We start from the raw sequence: 20,793 nt of genomic DNA on the forward strand, positions 1-20,793 counted from the left end.
AAAAAACAGGGGGGTGGAAAAATAATAATAAATCTAAGTCACCACATCACAAGACTATTTTAGCTAAAAATGTCACTTGGAAATCAAACAGGGCCACATGGAAATTGGTCTGAACACAATGAAAATAAAGGAGGGAGGAGCCGTAAATACAGCGATCTCTAAGTCACACGTCTCCAAGGAGCTGCCTCCTTTGTACACGTGCTAACGTTGGAGTGCTTAGTACCAGACGGTCTATTTGCTCACAATATTAAGGGGCATCTAGAATTAGCTATGGGAGATTTAAAATCGCCTGCCGGTTGGGTAGAGAAAGGCTTGATCCAGAGATGGTCCGTCAGTCAGAGCGTGGATTCCCTGGGCCTTCCTGACGACTGTCTTGCAAACTACAAGAGACAAGAGGAAAACGTTTTAGAAGCGCTTGGGAAGAGCAGCTGAACCTTCAGAAAGCAAATGTGGGACATGCTGTCACCAGACAATGGCAACACACCACTGCACCGTTACACTTCTGCACTAACCCAGAGCAGAATTCACAACGCAGCCTGAAAGTGACAAATAGCAGTTGCCATTTAAACCATCTCACAAGTCCAGAGGCTTTGATACAACCACCAACTCACTTCTCTAAGAACCAGAGTAAGTGTGAAGGAAGAGGAGACTAAAAAGCTTTAAGTTGCATTAAAAACTACAATATCCCTATCAGAAGGCACCCTTTTGGACACCCCCTCACCTTGTGTTCCCCACCACCAAACAACCAGCAGGTAACAGAGGACAAGCAGAGGTAAACAGTGAGTCCTTGGAAGTGCTTATGGTTCTGCCTGACTCCATTCTTTTCCAGCATAGCTAGGATGGTGTTTTACTTCCCTGGAAAAGTTGTGTCTAGTGATTTGGATCTCTACGTAAATGGCCAATCTCCTCTTTCCCCTGCCTTCTTACTTCCCTAATGCTATTTCTGTACAGTGTCTAAGAAGAATTCACCAAACCCAAAACGATTACTCAGTTTAACAGAATAAGGTTCAACATTCCCAGCACTGCTCACACGTTACCATCCAGCACACAGCCTAGAATGCATCCTAGGGATTTGGCCAACAAAGGCAACTTCATACATGCTCTCCAGTGTGACAGTCCCTCCTGTGCCAAGTTAACATACTCAGAAAAAAAAAAAAAAGCCAATAGCTTTAAAACTGTCATTGCTACTTCTCCTGTGATGTGCAAGTGTTGATCCAGGCCTTGGTCCATTAGTAAATGCTGTTAAACGATGCAAGAAATACATTCCAAGCATATTTGCAGGGACTTTTCTATTTCCAAATATATTCTAAGTATTTGCAGGTCCAACTTACTCTTTTGGGCCTGACTAAAGTTTCTCTGCAAGTCATGGGAAGTAACACATGCACTGCAGAAATAAGAACAGTGAAGACTACAAAATGTTCTAACACATTTTCCTTACACTTTTCACTCAGGCATTTCTTTAGAATAGTTCTGAAACAAGACAGTAAAGTCACTCCTCAGCCCATCACTGAAACAGGCTCACTAAAAGATCACAGTTAATACCAAGATTTGCCTGCCCAATGTTATGAACAGGGTCATTTCTTATTCAAATACATATTTTTTTCCCCTAAATAAAGCAATATTGAGCTTTGTCAATCTCTTTTGATACCTACAGTGCACAGGAAGAAGTCATGTTAGTCATCTGCAGCCGACATTCCTTTCACTGGATCTTTTTCTCTCATCTGAAAGAAGAAACATTATTCCAGTGCTGATTCTCACATGATGTTATCTCAGAATTTATTGGAATGGAACAAGTTAAGCTACTTCCTTTTTGTAAGCCACCAATTATATCCGAGTATCCCAAATCAGTGCTTGGGAATACACACGTGCGGGGACCATTTGTGGTTATTAGGACCTGGAACCATTATCCAAAGGGCAGAGAGTACATGAAGCTATAATGACAAATCCTGAGGCACGAAGGAAGAGAAGGGTGCAGTGCAGGACACAAATCACAGAACAATGTAGTTGTTATTACCAAACTCTGTTACATATCCCCAGTACCTGCTTATAGCACTTAAGAGCTAAAAATCCTTTTACTGAACTGGTTTTTGGAAATTAATGAGGACAAAAATGACCATTCAGCTTTGGGTAAAAGCTAATAGAAGATATCAAAGCAATAAAGGAATCATTGCCACTCATACCCTCATTACCTGTGGTTCAACACATTTACTGGCTCAACAACAAACAGGAGAAGTCCATAATGATTAGAAGGAGATGCCAGCACAATGGAGTCATAGCCAGTCATTCAAACCACAGGCAGCATGACCTAAATAGCAGGAGGACACTACACACTATGCTATGACAATGCAGCAGCCTTCCCTCTCTCTACTGTGCTGGATAAGCAGCAGTGTCTCACCCAACCCACACCTGCCCTGCTTTTCCACTGACCTCATCCAGCTGCCTCTTGGTCTCCTCTTCCATCCTACGGATGTCCTCCATAGTCAGATCAACCCACTTATCAAGCCAGCAAAAGAGCTGCCGATGGAAGTTTGTGAAGAGACGCTTTTCTTGCTGCAAAAGGAGGAGGAGGAAAACATACAAGGAGCTTACTCAGAGGGCAATTAATATGGATCTAACCGGATTGTAACGATTGTCAGGGATGTGTACGCTGAAGCACTGGCTCCCTCGCCCACCTTTCTGTGTCGCTGCCACAATTGGAAACTGGAGCTAGCTCATCTGTGTTCTTTTAACAGAGTATCTACAGCCCCAAATCCACAGAGAAATGCTTTTTTTTTCCCTTGCCTAGACAGGAATTAGTGAATGCTTTAGTAATTTCCTTTGATTTGACAGTATTGTTCCGACTGAATAAAACACTTCAGGTTGGGTTTACTTAAAGCACAACTGTTGGCCTGAAGGTGTAGATAAAGGAGGAACAGAATAAAAGTATTTCTTAAGATTATCCTTGCTAAAAAGTGGAGGTTACCAAGTGTAAAGTGTTCATATGCACTTATCTTGCTTTTTTCTTTCACAGTGACCTAAATAAAAGCCTAAACTTGTTTTCCACAGTTGAAAAGCTTTCAGCAGAGGTAACTAATGTGCAGAAGCTACTTCAAGTTTGGAGCAATTTACTTCCGTTTGATAGGAGATAAGCTAGACAAAATCATTGTATTAGGCAGGGGTACACAATGCCTCTTGGAGAGTTCTCATTAAGAAAGGACACTTCAGCTTTACCAATTATGGTTTCACATCTGATAACTTGCTCTCATCAAAAGCAGCTCGACTACTTTGACACAACTGTGTAGCTGAAGAGACACTCAGAAGGAGAAAAGGATTCAAGACACTGCTTTGTTCAGGGCTTTTGTTACAGGTGTTTGAAATCCTGCAGCAGCACAGTCATTCCCCTTCAGGGTTCTCTTTAGCTTATATCACCAGAGAACTGCTTTTGCAGAAGCAGCATCGTGCTTCATCAATATTAACCAGTGAGCAGTCTCCATGCTCTGAAGTCATGGGCATTTTATGAACATGGCATTGCACCTACCAATTCCCAGATCCAGCATCCTGCTGCAGTTCATGGGTTAAGAACTCTGCTGCAGAAAAAGCTCTTTTCAGGACACCAATTACTCATGGTTTTAAGTAACGAAGTTTCCCACCATCTGCTTATTTTTTAACACAGGTTTTTCAAGCAGCAGAATAGGAGAGGAAAACATGACTAGAGCTGTAGCACTTGCCAGAAAGATCCTCAGCTGATTGGGATTGGATAACTGAAGCTGTAGGTACCTACCCACGTCTTGCCCCTCACCAAAATAACCCTAGTAATACAAACACATCATCTCTTCATCCACAAATCAACTACTAAATAACCCCAGTTCTCAGGCTGATCTATTAAACACCACAGAAGAGCCAGTTTACCTTCATCACCTTCACACATTTAGAGTGAAAATGGTTCAATAGCCAATTCACAGAACAACCAAGCAGCCCTGCCCTTGGATCAGCAGCAAACTGAATCCATCTTTAACTGATTGCAGTGTGTCAGGCAGAGGCTTTGCCTGTGTTGCCTGAGGTGACACAACTGGGTTTCAAGCTAGTATCACCAAGCAGAATACACTATGAGAAGAAACTGAGGTGCCAGAGCAGATGGGAGATGATGCCTCATTTCCACATCTCTCCCCATCAAAGAGCTCACTTACCTTCTGTATAAAGTTCTCGACTTTATTTTGCAGACCCCACCACTTGAACTTGACTGTTACCAGTTTGTAAGCACACATGTATGGACAATCTGTCTGTTTTCCCAGCTCCTTCTGCAAAGACACAGAGATAGTCACATCAGGACTCGGGTCAAATGTCTGCAGGAAAAACAGCTCCTTCAGCCCTAACTGTGAATCCTTTCCACAGTTCCTCATACTCATCTTGCATCCTTACACTTTACCTGTCTTTTAGTGGTAAGTTCTGTCACATCTTTTTGCTCATCCCTTTTCAAGGGTATTTAAAGATCATGATGAAAATCAACCCTAGTTTCCTCCACAGGTGGCCTTCCCTCCATTTTGAGGATGGATTATTCCTTCCTCTCCTCTGTTCTCTCTTCCAATATCTTCTCTCTTTCAGTATCTTCACTGTTATGCCACAGCTACTTAGTTTCCTTAAAAGTCTTTTGACAAAGTCCCTCTCTAAAACATTTGCCAACAGATGATATCATCCGAGTCATCCACATCATTATCAAGCCTTAAAGGAAACTCCACAAAGTTTGTAAGAGGGACTTTCCTACTTCCTTTTACAGGAGCCATATCCACTCTTCCCAAGTGTATCATATCAACCTCAGCTTCTAGGTGGTTGTGCCAGAGATGAGACTTGCACACTCATAGCTCCCCAGATCCCATTCAGGGTCCCCTTTAAAGACTGGCATCGTATTTGCACTTCTAGACTCTTGAGATTCCAGGGATTTCAGTGAAAGGTTAAACACTGCTGCTCATAACTCAGCTATTTCATCCTTGAATTCTCTTGGGTGAACCCTTGGGCTGAACACCAGACAGCTCTGGTGATCCCTTGGAACTCATTCTGTTTGTACCAAACTCTTCCATTTCCTTTTCCTTCCAAGCAGATCACCAGCAGAATTCTGCATTTCCATCCACAGAAGTGAATCCAACGGTTCAGGCATCTATCTGTGGCTCCAAGCCCCAGTATCTACACTTCAGACATGTAAGCTGATACAGTTCCTCAACTCATCCAGCACATACCTTCCAGTTGGGACCCAGAGGTCCACGTCCAGTCTTGACAGATTTAAACTTTGCTGGATCTTCTTCTGCCTTGTAATCCTATTGGACAGACACACGAGATTAACCACAAGTTATCCCACTCTTCCCCAGCTGCTCACCACCACAAAGGATTTATGTTTCTGGTGGGCAAAGACTAACCTCTAACTGCCTTCTCAAGAGCTACTGTTTTCAGACTTCAACATTAGGTCAGGCACTCTTCAAGGAAACATATTTCTCCCCCCTGTGCTGTGTCCTAGACCTATATGAAGAAGTGGTAACAAACTGATATGACCTTTGTAAGGACTCCTTTGGGGTAAGACTATCAGAAGATCTGCAAACCTTCAGGACAGGTTTATAACCACTCATTCTTTGGGAGCTAAATACTGCTGCTGCAGAAAATAGCTATGCTCTCTGGAGCTGTGATTTCATAGCAGTGTATCAGTAGGATGCTGACATACTGCACACTAGAAGACAAGTACAGACAAACTCACAGCACCACCAAAAAGAAAGAGCCATCAGTTATGCCCCTTACTGCATAGGAAATTATTTGCAGCATTCCCCTCCTGCATCTTGGAGTAAGTAAGTCCGGGGGGTGTACTCTATTCCTACCCCCAATTCAATTAAAATGAAAACAAACTCAAATCAGTTTAGTGCCAAAAGTGATCAATTTGTAGCATCTTCTTCATGAGTCTTCTGCTCCAAGTGTATTTTCCTTGACCAGTAAAGAAACATCCCTTAGTTTCCTACAGTAACTGTGGTGATTCTTACAAATCAGGATTAGCTACATGAATTCATGAATCCAAGACACACTTGTGAAGCCGGAGGTCAGTTTCAAAAAGGAGGCAGTTTGAAAAAGATCCTGTATGGAAAGGGCAGTGCCATTTCTTGCTATTCAAGCATTATAATCAGCTGCAGTGCTGTAGAACTACATACATACACTGCTACCTGCTAAGCAATGCGTTTTACAGACAGTATTGACATAGCTTTTAGAAGAGCTCTTCCTTTAGCTTGCTTAAACACTTTTCCTCCTCTTTCCATCCTCTCATTTGTCCTGTTACCTGTGACCATCCCTGAGAACACAGTGTGTACACTATCCCTCTTTAGCACAAGGCCTCCCACACTAGGAAGCTCTTACCCACCTACCATACCTTGGGAAGTACTTGACTCCGATCAGCAATGTCTATATAAATAGCTTCTACACTCTTCCATACATCTGGCTCCAGTTTATGAACCTGCAGTGCAAGCACAAGACTAAGGTAAATGATTCACAGAACGCTCCCATTCTAAGATCATAAAAACCCAGATGGAGATGCAGACACCCAGTGTTCCCTGTCCACGTACAGAGAAGACACTGTGGTAAACACACAACCTTCCAAAGAAGCAGAGGTGTTCACACAGAACAAGTGCTCGGGGGATGGTTTCCTTCAGCAGGTATGAGAAGCCAGGAGGAGGGAGTCTCTGCCTTGCTAGTGCAATAAGCATTTCAAATCCAGGAACACAGCAAATAGACATTTCCACACAGCAACTCTCTGATCTAGCACAGAAAGCAGCACTGTGACACTAAAGAGATGAAGAAAACACACGAGTACTTACATTCTCTTGTGTTCCAAGATCTGATATATGCCAGGTTTCGATTTTGATCAGGAAGTCATCTTTCATATACTCATTCTGTCATCAAAATAAAGCTTCCTGTTATTCTTTGGATATACAACTTGCCTTTGCATTAGCTAGATAAAGCATTAGGAAAACCAACTCTAATTATACTTGACTGAGGTTTGACTTAGGGAACTTCAGAATTATCTGTAATCACATCATTGCCTTTAGCAAAATTGTTTGATCACTAAAGACATAAGATCAAATAAACCACAAGTTGTTCATTGAAAAAATTCAGAAGTTCCATTGTTTTAGCAGAACATTTGGGGGTTAAAAATAGCTTTTTCTTTAAAGGACATTATCCACCACTTCATTTAGAGTTTAGAAGAAGTTAACTAGGCAGAAATAGTCTTTTCAAAGAGATTATTGATCCAACTGAGTACATATTTGGATACAACTCTTCAAAGGAACAGTATTAAACTGATGTGTCGAGAGCTTTTGCCGCTGGAAAGGGAAGGGACAAGAAGCACAGTTCTGCTCAGTAAGCAAAACCACTTTCCATTTCTCATTATTACTGTGAGTAGAAAAGGAGTTCCAAAGGTAACCCTATCCTCCCTCAAGGGAATAGAAACAAAAACACAAGCCAGCAAAACACTTGGCATGTCAAAAGGAAATATCACATTCAGAAGAAGGTTATTAAAAGGGACATAATGGCATGAGCTAACTTTCCTTTCATCATTTATCTAGGCAATGGTACATTCCCATCTGTGAAGCTGAGCACTGCTGCAGTAAAGATCTCTGTCCCTAGCTACAAAGGGTTTGTGGCTATGCCACAGTTGGTAAGGGGGGTTCATCTACATCACCTTTCAATGACAAAAGCTAAAGGGCCTTTAGCTCAGGCTAAAGAGCTTCTCATACCCAGAACATTTCATTTCAGACATTACATATGCTTCCATAGAGCATCAGTAAAATCAATACTTACTGTAATAACTGGTCCAAGAAACCAACACATGAAAAGAAAAAGATACAGTACTTTAGTGCAAGAAGAATGTACAGCAGCCACTGCCCTCCTCCCCCTACCAGCAAACCAGGGACAACTTCAGCTTCCCAGGAGGCTGCTGAGACCAGCCTAGAAGCCAACAAAACCCAGCTAACTTCACCCCTTCTCCTCTGGAACTTCTCAGACTTGGGAGGAACCCAGAGGAGCAGCAATTAATTATGTACTGCCCCTTCTGCTCCCTGGCCTCCAGCCAGCTGGATGGGAAGATGGAATAAGTATGTTCAGCATATTACCAATCCTTTCTCAGCTTGCAGATAAGAAACCTCCCCACAGTTCTGAGGCAAACACATGCTGGGTTTGAGGCCAGTGCAGACCTCGTCGCTGCTGCTCGCAGTAACCAGAGCCTCTGCATCTCTGCTGCTCATGGTAACTGAACTCCCTGGATAGTAAGGCTCAATTATTCAACACAGAAAAGCAATTTAAGACCCTGTAACAGTCAGCATCTGTTCTACCTGAGCCATCAGAGCACGTTAGCAATTCTACTCAAGAATAAGGATGTCTGAAGCTTTGCTGGTTTGTTCTGAAGTTTCACAAGAGCTTTACTAAGAATCAATTCTGTTTTAAAGGGCACTATTACAACTTGTGAGTTTCCAACCCAACACCCTGTAGACAGCTACCACCCTGTATCACCTTTCATGCCCATCCAGCTACCTGAATTCCCTACTGCTGAGCCTTGGACTGTTGTAGACCTCTAACAACTTGAAATGTGCTTTTTACAGCAATTTAAATGAAGAAGGCTTCATTATTTAGCCTGACATGTTGGGGTGGAGGGAGAGAACAAGCAGAGCTGAGGCTAAATCTTTAAAAGGCTGAACTTCATCTCAAAGAACATTTCTCTAAGAAAAAGGGGTTTTTCCTGCTAGTCCTAACAAAATACTGAATAAAGCAGCAGTAATTATAAGCCAGAGTCTTCCCACCTTCCCCTGTCTCTGTGCCATGAATATGCAGCTGCCTTAGAACAGGTTCCTTCACCTTCCTAATCTCTGTGGGGAAGACACCTCATTTGTAAAGCAAACAAATGAATCTCTTTAGAAATGCCTATTAAAACTCAGATGCTCAGCTTTTTATCAGGGCCTGCACTGAGGCGCTGCAGCAGCAACTCCTACACTTTTCAGCTGCAGTTCTAACTTCTCAATTGCTTGACATTTGGCCACGGGCCATGCTGACACTCAGCAGAGTGGAGCACACTTTCAATCGCTTTTCTATCAACATTTAAGAAACATTAATATTTAAGTCAGACTGCAGAAAGAGAACCAAGATGACTCCTTGGCACCAGCCCACGGCTCTATTAGGCAATCCTCACTTCATTTCTACTGGAGAAGTTGTAAATGCATATGACAACAGTCTCACTTACAGTTCATGCTCTCAAAGGAGCTAAGCAAGACTTCCATTCACAGCACAGAAAAAACCCATACTACAGCACCAGTGTGCTGAATTACAGGGAGTTATAAGCTAGGCCTTTAAATTCCCTCCACCTGCAGTACTTATAGAATCATAGAATGGGTTGGGTTGGAAAGGACCTTAAGATCATCTGGTTCCAACCCCCTACCATGGGCAGGGACACCTCACCCTAGACCTTGTCACCCTAGACTGTCCAACCTGGCCTTGAACACTGCCAGGGATGGAGCATCATCCTTCTTTGATAATGGTACATAATATGCATATTAAAGTAATAATTGAGCTTTCCAGAGGAGGCATAGGAGAATGTAAGAAGGATGATCTCATATAATTAAAATATATATAGCATGAGGCACAATTAACTAGCAGTATGGCTTTATTCAAGCTTAAAAGGCACTGTGTTGTAGTTGATGCGCTGATGTGCTCCAGAGAGCAGCACACTAATTCACCTTGGTACAGGAGGGCACAGGCGGAAGCAGCACTAACTCCTACACAGCCAAACCAGGTTTAGTTCTTGCTGTGTCCCTGGCTCTTAGATTTCAAACTCTGGCATGGCTTTCAGTCTGCTCACTACTTGGTGTAAGCCAGCCTGGCATGAACAGAGATTCACATGAGGCCATCCAAGTCTTCTCACATAGGACCAAAATACCCGAAGTAAAATGATAATGCACAAGCAGCCTACACCACACACGGGTTCCTCCCTCCTGCCCAGTGCTAACAAGTGAAGGTTGCAGCAACTTTCCTGAGCTTTTCTTGATTCATGTCAGGCTGGCAGATTCTCTAAACAGATTTGTCAGCCTCCGCATAAAAGCTGCCTTCTGCTCCAGCCCCCACAAACCAGCACTTTATCTCATCTTCTAGCGGTGTTTATTACAGTTGAGGATTTCTTTTGTTGGGTGTTGTTAGCATTTCTAGCATACCAAAACCTGAAATGTCTTTGACTGTGTTGGAAAGTCTTGTACTTGATTTTAGTATCACTTTTAAGTAGAGTTTTAGCAGTGTTTAACTGAAGGATACACAGCTAAAAGTGACAACTCAAGTGAACCCCATACCTTTGTTTCAGAGAAGATAAGGAGGAGGAGGAGATAGGTAAAGCGTTACATCTAACAAAACTTACTGAAGTCAACTTAAGTAGATCTGTTTCCACAATTTAAAGCAGTAATGAAAGAACTGTTTGTGTTTAAAGCAGTTCACTGTACTTAACATGGGAATAAACCAGACATTTACTGGCTAATTTAAGTAATATGCAGCAAGAAAATTGCATAAAAATGGGAAAGCCCATGGCAGCTACATGATCTTAAGGTCCTTTCCAACCCTAACTAGTTTATGATTCTAAGAATTAATGTTGTTTCAGCATCTTGAATTATGTGACACGTATTAAAAACAGTCTGCAGTTGATGATGACTTTTGTATTTGAAATATCCATTGCACTACACTGCTGCATGTTATTCCACATACTGAGGTAACGTTATCCTCCCCCACTGCAAAGCTTTTTCCTTCTTTTAAAAGACTTCATTTAAAATTCTCTCAAGTAAATTGTTGAAAAAACACATTTTTTCTATCTTGAGTTTCAAGGCCAGTTGGGATTTTTAAAGTTTACAGTTCCCATAGCAACTGTACCACTATCAAACAGCAGAAAATGTATCCTTCAGATACACAAACAGCATAAAGCACAGCCAAAAACACTACGTGAGTTTGGAGGCAAAGTCAAATTTGCAGCTCCTACAGCAACAAAGACCTGAAAAACAATAGTGGTTAAATATAGAATCAGAGAACGGTTTGGGTTGGAAAGGACCTTAAGATTATCTAGTTCCAACCACCTCCATCCCAGCTGGTAACTTCTGTGAGGGTTCAGTGTAACACATCTGTGCCTTTAGTAGAACTAACATCTGGTTCTTGCTATGTTCTTTTGCACTGTCATTCAGCAGCAGCACATGAGACAAGGGCATTTCTTTTAACTCCACAGCACTGTATTTTGCTTTTCCTGACCACTGAAAGGGCTTAGAAAACAGAAATCCAAGATTTAAGAGCTGAAGCAGCTTCCTTACTGCTTGTTTCCTTCCTTATCCCCTCCTACCCTCTCCTCCACCCCCCAAAACCCAGCACTGCACAGTCCTTCCCCACGCACTCACCGGTTCTGCAGTAGGGATAAGCATTCCATGCTTTTTCATGTATATTCAGAGCTCCTTCAGGGGCCAGCATTCTCACAAATGTTGGCACTTTGCTGCAGAATTTGGGAAAAGGAAGAAAGGCATTGATAAGAACTACAGGTAAGAGGTGCACCAGTGATGCTCACTTCCAGCTGTACCAGTGCCAGCTGCTGTTGTACTCCTGTCTTACCTCCATGTCTTTCAGCTTTTACATAACCTGTGATTTACAGTCACTGAAACCCTTATGCATCTTTCTCCAGTTCCTCCTGCCTCAAGAACCTTACCCAATTCCAGGAATAAAGTGTTTTCATACCTCTGTAAGTGGTAGATCTTGTGTGTGTACTGCCCACGCTCTCCATCTCTCTCGTAGGGTTCGTTCACCAGGACCTCCACTCCTTCACCTCCACCAGTTTCATTTTTACTGGCTTCTGCCACAGAATACAGCTGTCCCACTTGATACTAAAGAAGTTAGAGACACATCATCGTGATAGCTATAATTTAGCAGAAGTAATAACTTTACCAGAAGCAGCCAAGGATAAATTTATTATCTGGGGAGAAGGCAGAGAAAAGGAACATCCACTTATGTGTCCAGATAAGCAGCTCTTTTCATTTCATTTCATTTTGAGATAGTGGTAGTTAGGAGAAAAGCACTGCCAATGGGAGAGTTACCTTCAACCCTTCAATCTCAAGCTCCAAACCAACACAACTTCAGAAGAAAGTAAAACAGACTAAAGGTGTGTCAGGACAACATTTAAACACAGATAACCTCAGGCATACTGTAGAAAATCCATTGTTTCTCCACTCCTTTTGGCACACAGGAGCCTCAATTGTTCAGGTCAAATGGAGAATAACACACTGCCAGTCCTGAGTTAAAAAGCATAAAGTACTTTACCCAGGAGAGTCCCAAAGAACTTCACATCAAGTTCTTTTGGCAATATGGTAGAGGAAAAGGAAGTGCAGGACTGCAGGAGGGAGGCAGAACCTAAGGGCTCTTTGCACCACTATTTACATGCTCTGAGAAACATACTTAGATGTGCACATCTTAGGAGCTCAGTAGGGTCAAAGATGAGTATCCCCTGAGTGCAGTTGAAAACAACTGAGTAAGAAGCTTCAAGTAAAGAAGGTATTTGCACCAGGGAGCTTTCCAATGAAATGCTGCTACCTCTTAAGCCTAAATATACTGAAATTACCCTTCTCAGCCCTTACTACAAGGCCTACTACCACACCGGTATGCTTAACATCTCTTGCCAAACCTGACACTATGATCAGATCAGGTCTTTTCTCTCCAGTTCCGAACCTACTTCAAACTCTGTTCTGTCAAGTCCTCTACAACCAAGCCTTTTCTTCCTTCTCAACTGCCTTTATCCAACCCCAAATGCTGGTTTACCTCCACATACCTAAATCCATTCTGAAAACTTTATCTAATGAAAGAACTGAGTCAAGGGTCCCAGACGACCACCTGATCCACGCTGGCACTGCTCCCCCTCTTATGTTTGGGTTGGGGTTTTTTCTGTATCACACTTCCTCTTAGCCACCAGCGTTAAAGCACTAACAGGGAGAACACAGAATTTCAACATTCCACAAGATTCTTAGCAAAAGATCATTTTTCAGTCTGTTACAGACCCTGTGCAGCATCATTTCCCAGAAATCACTCACACCATTTGATACTATGCAATCTCTTCCATTAGAAGCATGCCAAAATGTTTCACAGGGAAGAGAAGAGGAAAAAATCAAGACCATGAGCAAAAGAGAACATTCTTTTCCGTAGAAGATGTAAAGACTAACACACTCTTGCCTCTGGCAGCTGAAAAAGGGGATGCAGAGCTCAAAAGAAACATGATCAAATGAAGAAAATTCATGCAGGTGCCTTTGAGGTGAATTTAGATGAGCAGACAAGGTTTGAGGATGAAGTTAAAGCACTAAGTCAAAAGGAAGTGTTCCAACTTAACAGAGTTAAGTCTTCAGAACTGAAAGTGAGCAAAACAGCAACTGTTGCCAAAGGCAGTACAGAGAGGCAGTCTGGAAGGGTAATGCACAGAGTGTCAGGCATCAGAAGTGCAATGATAGAAAACCCACTAAACCCCCCCCCAAATCTCCCAAAACATAACTACACAGCAATGGAACACTGTTTAGGCCTTCTTCCTTTCCTCCAGCATAGAATCAGGAATAGCACCTTCTACTCTATACGCTGAAACCCAGGCTGGGAAAGTGGAATACTGCTCAGAGTTAACAGCCCAGAAATACCTCACTGGGCTGGTTCCTTTGCAGCAAGGAAGGAAGATTTCTGCAGTGGTTAAGTGTTGTTGACAGAGCACCCAAAATAACAACAGTACCCAGGCTCTGAGGTGTTTTGTACCAGCTGGTGCTCACCAAACCCAAAGAAACATTTATTCCTAGTGGAAGAGTAATAGCTGGTAAGCCAAAGCAGTAAGGCTGGATGTCCTGTCCTCAGTTAATCTAGGGCAGGGCAAAAAGCATCCCAGACCACTTCTGAGCTAGGAGCAACAGCTCTGCTTGACCTCTCCGCTTGGCTGGACAGATCCTGCACTGTCTCCAGCAGATTGGGTTTCAGTCTGGAGTCTGCAATACAACTCTCTGCCTTTTGACATTTCACACATGACACTGCAGATGACCCATATGAAGTAGAACATTCACCTCCTTCCAGAAGAGCAAAACATGAGAGCTGGGAATTCTTAGAAGCAAGTTGATGTAGTGGAGTAAGAGCCACACGTACACTGAGAGAGAAGAGAACTTATCAAGAGTTTGGCAGCTACAGTATGAGAGGGGAGGACTGAAGTGTCAGGACAGGTCTCAGGGGCACAAACTGATCTCTCTTAGTAACAGCCATTTGTTCTTTCTCCCTTTTAAATACAGGGGTCAAAGTTCAGACACTAAGAGGATAAACCCTTTGGTTTAGCATCTTCACCATTTAATCTTGCCTGTTATTTCTGATCCTTTAATCACATTGATAAAAGGAGGAAAAGGCACAAATACAACTATCCCAATAAACAAATCCTACAGCATCTGCCTGCAAAAGTTAATAGAAAAACACATTCTAGCTGTGTGAAGCCCAAAGTGTCACAGACCTACTCTTGCAGACCTGAGAGCTCCAAAAAACCTTCTTCTCTTCTACAAGAAGTCATCCAGATAAAGAGGATCTGTCTCCTAACACCTCTTATTCAGATCACAGCATATCTTCATTACACCATATTTCTTTCAAAAGGCTTCATCTCTATGTAAGCATCTTCAAAACCAGTCATTTCCCTGAAAGCAGCTTTGAACACAATTAATAAATAAGAGCCCTTTGTGTTTGGCAAGCTCCTTCCCATGTGAAAGGAACAAAGAGGCAGCACAGAATGTGTACACACAGCTCTAATCCATACCAGCATTTCCAAGTGGCAGCTGGCAAGACACCCACACAGCTACTCAAGACCTTGCTCTCCAAGTTGGCACCGTGCAACGTGATGTTGGTCAGGGTACAAAAGTAAAGGTTAGCACCTAAGATACAACAAGGTGTTTTTCTTCTCGCTCCTTCCAGTGTGACAATGTATGAACCAACAGAGGAATGCAGCTTGGAGCCTGCACTTAAACAGGACCATGTTTTGGCAGAGTTTCCCAGCAGAAGACAGTCTGCTACAGTCTAACTCCTACATCCCAGCCTGCAAGTTTTAGTCATCACCAGGGCTTCTCTTCCACTGTTTTGTTCCCATCTTAGACTTACTTGGCTAACTATTCAGCACTGATCTCTTCATTAAGTTCAAAGCCTTCCTGATCACTAGTTTTCTCTTGAATCCCTTACTGTTGGTTAAGCCCCATTTGCCAGGGGTGAGGGGACTGAACACACAATCCCTGGCATATCAACAGAACACCACAGCAGACTCCCTCAAGCCCTGTTACAATGCCTCAAAGTCATAATTAATTTCATTCCCTGTGTTACACATTGGGATCAGACTTTTGGCAGCAATTTGCATGCAGAAGGCGTGAGCTCTTCAGTATTGCAAGCAAAAATTGCCCATATTAAAGGGAAATCAGAAGTCCTCTTGCTAGCCAGAGATGCTTAATGAGCAGCTACACGGTCAAGAGCCACAAGAAGTCCCCAGAGCCCTATTTAAAAGGAAATCCTTGAAAGCAATGAAGCTTCAACAGCTGTTTTGTAGTACAAGACAGCATTGTAGCCACCAAGTGATGCACGGATGTGTCAGCATCTTTCCACACAGGAAGGAGGATGAAGCAATGCACAAACCGAAAGCAGGAGTCATCCTTTGAGTCAATATGGAAATAACCTTTCTGCTTAAGCATACCTTTAAGACTGCCACATCACATAAGTACTTACGCAAAGCTAAGTGAACTGTAGAGCTCTTCCCACTTCAGGAACTGCTTCCTGAAATCTGGCATATCACAAGAGAACCACCAGACCTTGCAAAGGGGCATCACTCAGGGGACATGGGGACAATATGTAAGTTTGGGGATAAATAACGTTTGGTCAAGTTGGCACATATTAAAGTGTTCTCTCTAGTATTTTTGTTCCTTCTCTCCTACTGGTGTTTATTTGCTCATCACTTCATAGGCTTTTCAGGTTACTCAACTCTCTGGAACTCCTCTGATGCAGAGGAGAGGAATACACCTCCTGAAACAGATGACCCCAGGGCATTCAGAGACAAGGAGGCTGCTGTACAGGCAGATTTACAAACCACCTCATCCCTCAGTTCTCCACACACAAGGCTCAAACGTGCCTGGCACTGAAGAGCCAGCCAGGGAGGGAAAAGAGCATAGCAAGGGACTCGCTTTAACTGGATGAAGGTTAATCCTAGTATCAGAGAACTTGGAAAAACCCCATGCTGGGCTCCATCCAGTCTAACTCCCTCAAAGATACAAGCTGTATACTGATGCTATGACTTTCTCTTTACATGGCTTGATACCCAGGAGGAATATATCAGTATGAGGCAGGGCTCCTGTTATTCAGGCTAAGGTCTTCTGTTTATTGAGCCCTGGAGTACCTTACCATTTACTCATAGCTTTCTCTAATGTGCAAGTCTGCATCCTTTGCTTACTTGATAAAGCTTATCATGCTAGTCCTTTCTTTGTCAAGGACTCCCCCACAACAAGCAGCACTCAAGCACAATAAAAGATCCAAACATACCTACTGCAACGCTTTAGTCAGACTTCTGTTAAAACTGCTTGAAACAGATTGATGCAGAAAGCATGTAAGCTGCAGGTAAGGAGTAAGCAACAGACTTGTAGCATTAACAGCCTCATCCCTGCACCACCACAGAACACTGATCTAAACCCATACTCTGACCAGAGGTCTAGGCTTTCTGTCAGCATGTGATGCCTGTCACAGCAGACTGAGCCACAGGAGCAAGGAATTCAGCTTTAACATAGTTCTTCTATTACTAGCCAGCCTCATGGCTGCAGAAATACACTGTGTTCTGTCAAAAGAGCAGCGAGTTATAAAAGAGAGATGCTTAAAACAGTGCTGCTATGATCCAGCTCACCACTGTCTGTGCCACAGTAGCTGCTATAGGCAGGGGAAAGAAAAATGAACAAGAGTGCTGTTATCACAGCTCTCCCTGAGAGTCAGAACAAGCCCTTGATCAGAGCTCACAGACCTTAGGCTTACAGCCAAGGATCACAAGAAGAAAAACAACACATCTGGAAGAAGGAATCTCCTACAGAAGTGCTATGGACTCTGCAACTCACTCATTTCAGTTTCTCATCTCCCTCGCTAGTATGAACATTCAAAAATGGAAAACATTTCTATGGGCAAATTCTCTGCAAGAGTGGTGATCAGTGCAGAAGGAAGGGAAGGCAAGCTGCAGCTCTCGGAGAGAACAGCAGGGAAGCAGCCACAGACTCTGCACAGCCATTGCATGTCCATTATAAACTACATTTCTTGTCTCAATTACAGCTTTACCTAGACAAAAGGATAGGTTTCTTTCTGTAGAGCTATACAGGTCTTAAACAGTCCTAGGAAAAATACACACACTCTTAAAATACACCCACTCTTTCTTTAGCTGGACCAGCCTCACAAATCAGAAGATGGTCTTTGTCTAAAAGTTTGAAACAAAAGACTTCCAGCAAAACACAGTTTCAAGGGTAACTTAAATGTGTACTAAAGCTTCCTCTTCATGTTAAAAAAATAGAAGAACAATAGTATTAATCAAAAGGAAACTGCACTTTATAACAATCTGAGAAGTCAAGATATGTAATCAACACAACAGAAAGTTCTTTATAGGAGAAAGAATCAGCACCCTCAGGCTTAAAGAAATTCAATTCTTTGCTCAAAATGATGGTGAGTGAGTTAACAACTCACAGGGGTCCTGCAGACAGTTATATCCTTCTCGTGCATCTTCCAGTTTTTGTTCATACAAACTGCTTTGATCATAAGTTTATTTACAGTCCTGAAAGAAGGAAGCAAGAAGAAAAGGGCTTACCTCCTCCACAGACACAGGCAGGATAACACGGCTGAAAAGGGAACACAGAAACACCAAGTTAACAAATAGCCCTGCAGCTGCAACATTCACATGACACCTTCCTCACAGCAAAGGCTACACAGCTCTGTCCCTGCAATATTCCAGCATCCACCCAGTGCTGGCATCCCTAGAGCTTACTCTTTAGTCCCAAGACTACACAATAGCCTCAAAGAGAATCAATACATGATAGAGTATAATTGCAATCCTATATTAAACCTGTGCAATGCTCACAGACCCTTGCTGGTAATATCAGCCTACAAGTCTACACAGCATGAAGAGAGTTTTGTGTTCCTTCTCACAACATCCTTTCAAGCTACATCCTATTTCTCATCAAGCTGTTGTAAAGCATTGCTGTGTGCTTCAGCAGTTTTGCAGAGATCTGTGACAGTCACAAGCCATTTGCTTCCATGTCCTATCCACCAGGAAACAGCACTAAATAGGGAACCCTATGGAAGGCTTTCTCAGAGCTGACTGCAAAGGAAGGTGTTGCCACCTCTATAGATGAGTCACACTTATTCACATTGTGGTTTCCTGAATGCCTCTTGGAATCAAGTGACTGGACCACAGAGCAAAGACTGCCTGAAGCCACACTGAGATTTTTGGAAAAAGACAAGAATTAAACTCAATTTAAAGCTGCTAAAAATGCAGATTAAGGTCTTCAAAAATATTATTTATATATGTGTGTATATATGATCTCCAAAACTAGAGTTGCATTTGACCTCTGCTCTCAGTAACAATGATGTTGAAACAAGGAACCAAAGCGTGACACAGATATGACATGGGTATGGCTACCAGGGGTGGAAGAATTCCAGAGTCTTTAGGAATTAGTCTCAGGGAAATGAGAATATAATGGGATCAGGAAAAAGTCCTCTTCATTAATAAACTGATTTTTCCAAAGCAATACTGGTGAAAATAGGTATTTTTTCCCTTCACTAGAGGAATGTCACCAACAAGATACTGTAAGGACAAACTGCAAGAGGGGCAGAGTCTGCAGATTGTGCAAGATTCCTTGTGACACTGGGAACTGCAGATGACTTGGGTGGCAATAAAAGCAGAATCATGCATCCCAGGCACTTGTTTTCCCCAAACACATGGGGTTAATAAGCCCCAGATTAGCTGCCACCAACAAATATCTTGGTGTCCTTACGGAAGAGCATCTGGAAACATCAGTTCAGTGGCAGTTCAAAAGCAAACATGACATCAGAAATGGGAACACCACACACACACAAAAAGGACAGTTATGTCACTATAATCTCTCACGCATCAGCATTTTGAATACTGCATACAGTTCTGGTCACCTCACCTTGAATATGACACAGAACAAATGAAGGAAGGCAAAAAAGATGATTGGAGATGGGAAAAAGCTGCTGTGCGAGAAGAAAGCAGTTAAACTAGGCCTATCAGCTGGGAAGAAAACCAGCTAAAGGGTTGAGATGGTAGTCATGAATGGTGTGAGAAAAGTGAATGGAGAAGGAAGAATGACTTTGTCTTACAACAGAGACTCAGGAAAGAATAAAAACCATCAGGCAACAAATTTAAGACCAATCAAGAGTATTTCTTCCCATCATGCATAGTTAAGTTGCAGGATTCCTTGCCAAACACAAGAAGTATAAGCAATTTTCAGACGGGATTTGATCAATTCATGGAAGTCCTTATGTTACTTACTGGTAGGATATTCTGAACAATCCTCCTACTCGCTATTTATATGTTGTTTCCTAAAAATATCTGCCAGAAGGCAAGATGGAAAAGGGCCTTTGGTCCACTTTGTTATGGTATTCCTTACATAAGGGAGGACAAAGAAAAGAAAATGGGTTTCCACAGGTACACCATGCCATCAAGCATGACATTAGGTTAGATAACTGGCATAAAACAATTGATGTAAGGTAATAACATTACATTTCTGGAAGATAGTAGATCCAAATACTATCTTAGAGGTCAATGTTCATGAACAGAGAAAGAGAAACACAGGGAAGATAAATAGTTTACAATTCATGTAGCCTCGCAAACCAACAATGCAGGGGACGACTAACACTTACAGGCAGTCAAGTGATAAAGGAGGGAAGACTACTCAAGAGGACGGATCCAGAGGAAAGGCTTCACAATGGGAACAAAGACTCCTAACTTTGGGACAGAACTTGATCAGCCTATCAGAAATTATATGATGTGCTTGGCCTGAAACTGATGAAGAACATTTAACATCCCTCCTAGATTAAAATCTGCCTCAAATGACAGCAAAGGGAAGTACAGCTGCAGAGGAGGTCAGTGTCATTATTGTCACTTCACAGGAAAGGGAAGTGAGCCTCTACACTCTGATTCTCCTCAAGATCTTCTGATGTAACTGAAATCAAAATAAGGAGAACAAGCAGCGTTTACAAACCCTGAAACAACAACAAAACCCAAACCCCACCAATGAACAAAACCCATGCAGCTTATCAGTAGCATGGACAGGTAGAAATGACAGATGTCTGGTAAGACATCAGATGAAAACGTTAAAAGCTCTCTGTGCATAACCATCAGTACAAGAAAAGATGATACAGATTGACTGACAATAAAAGATGTGACATCAGGCCTTTGTTATATTGCTCTATTTCTGTAACATCTCCTAAAATACCTATGGAGCACATCATAAAACCCGTTTGATTTCATAGGGAGGATGTGACAAGTGGTCTCAGAGATGGAAGAATGATCTGCTCAGATGACATGCAGCTACAGCTCACTTACACCTTTACCACCCACACAAAGGTACCTGTATGCAATATTGGGGCAACCTGAACTAATCCAACAATAGCAGCAAAGTCTTTCAACGAGCCAGGTCACACCAAACCAAGTAGTTTCTATATGCTTTCAACAACTGCTTCCTGGAACATGAGATTTAGCCCAAACCCACCTCA

At 42.5% G+C, this 20,793-nt stretch overlaps 1 protein-coding gene across 1 annotated transcript; it reads right to left on the reverse strand.

Annotated features, from left to right (window-relative positions):
* Positions 1-1,673: 1,673 nt before the first annotated feature.
* PITPNA (phosphatidylinositol transfer protein, alpha) lies at positions 1,674-17,894 on the reverse strand (the record flags this gene model as incomplete). The annotated part of the gene is made up of 10 exons (XM_010010546.1): positions 1,674-1,721; positions 2,428-2,550; positions 4,167-4,277; positions 5,211-5,288; positions 6,377-6,460; positions 6,822-6,896; positions 7,804-7,811; positions 11,412-11,503; positions 11,743-11,888; positions 17,864-17,894. Coding segments are annotated over 10 exons (796 nt in total), but the record flags the coding sequence as incomplete, so codon positions are not given.
* Positions 17,895-20,793: the final 2,899 nt, after the last annotated feature.

This window comes from Nestor notabilis, unplaced genomic scaffold (assembly GCF_000696875.1).
Source record: "Nestor notabilis isolate BGI_N333 unplaced genomic scaffold, ASM69687v1 scaffold29592, whole genome shotgun sequence".
Classification (NCBI taxonomy): Eukaryota; Metazoa; Chordata; class Aves; order Psittaciformes; family Psittacidae; genus Nestor; species Nestor notabilis.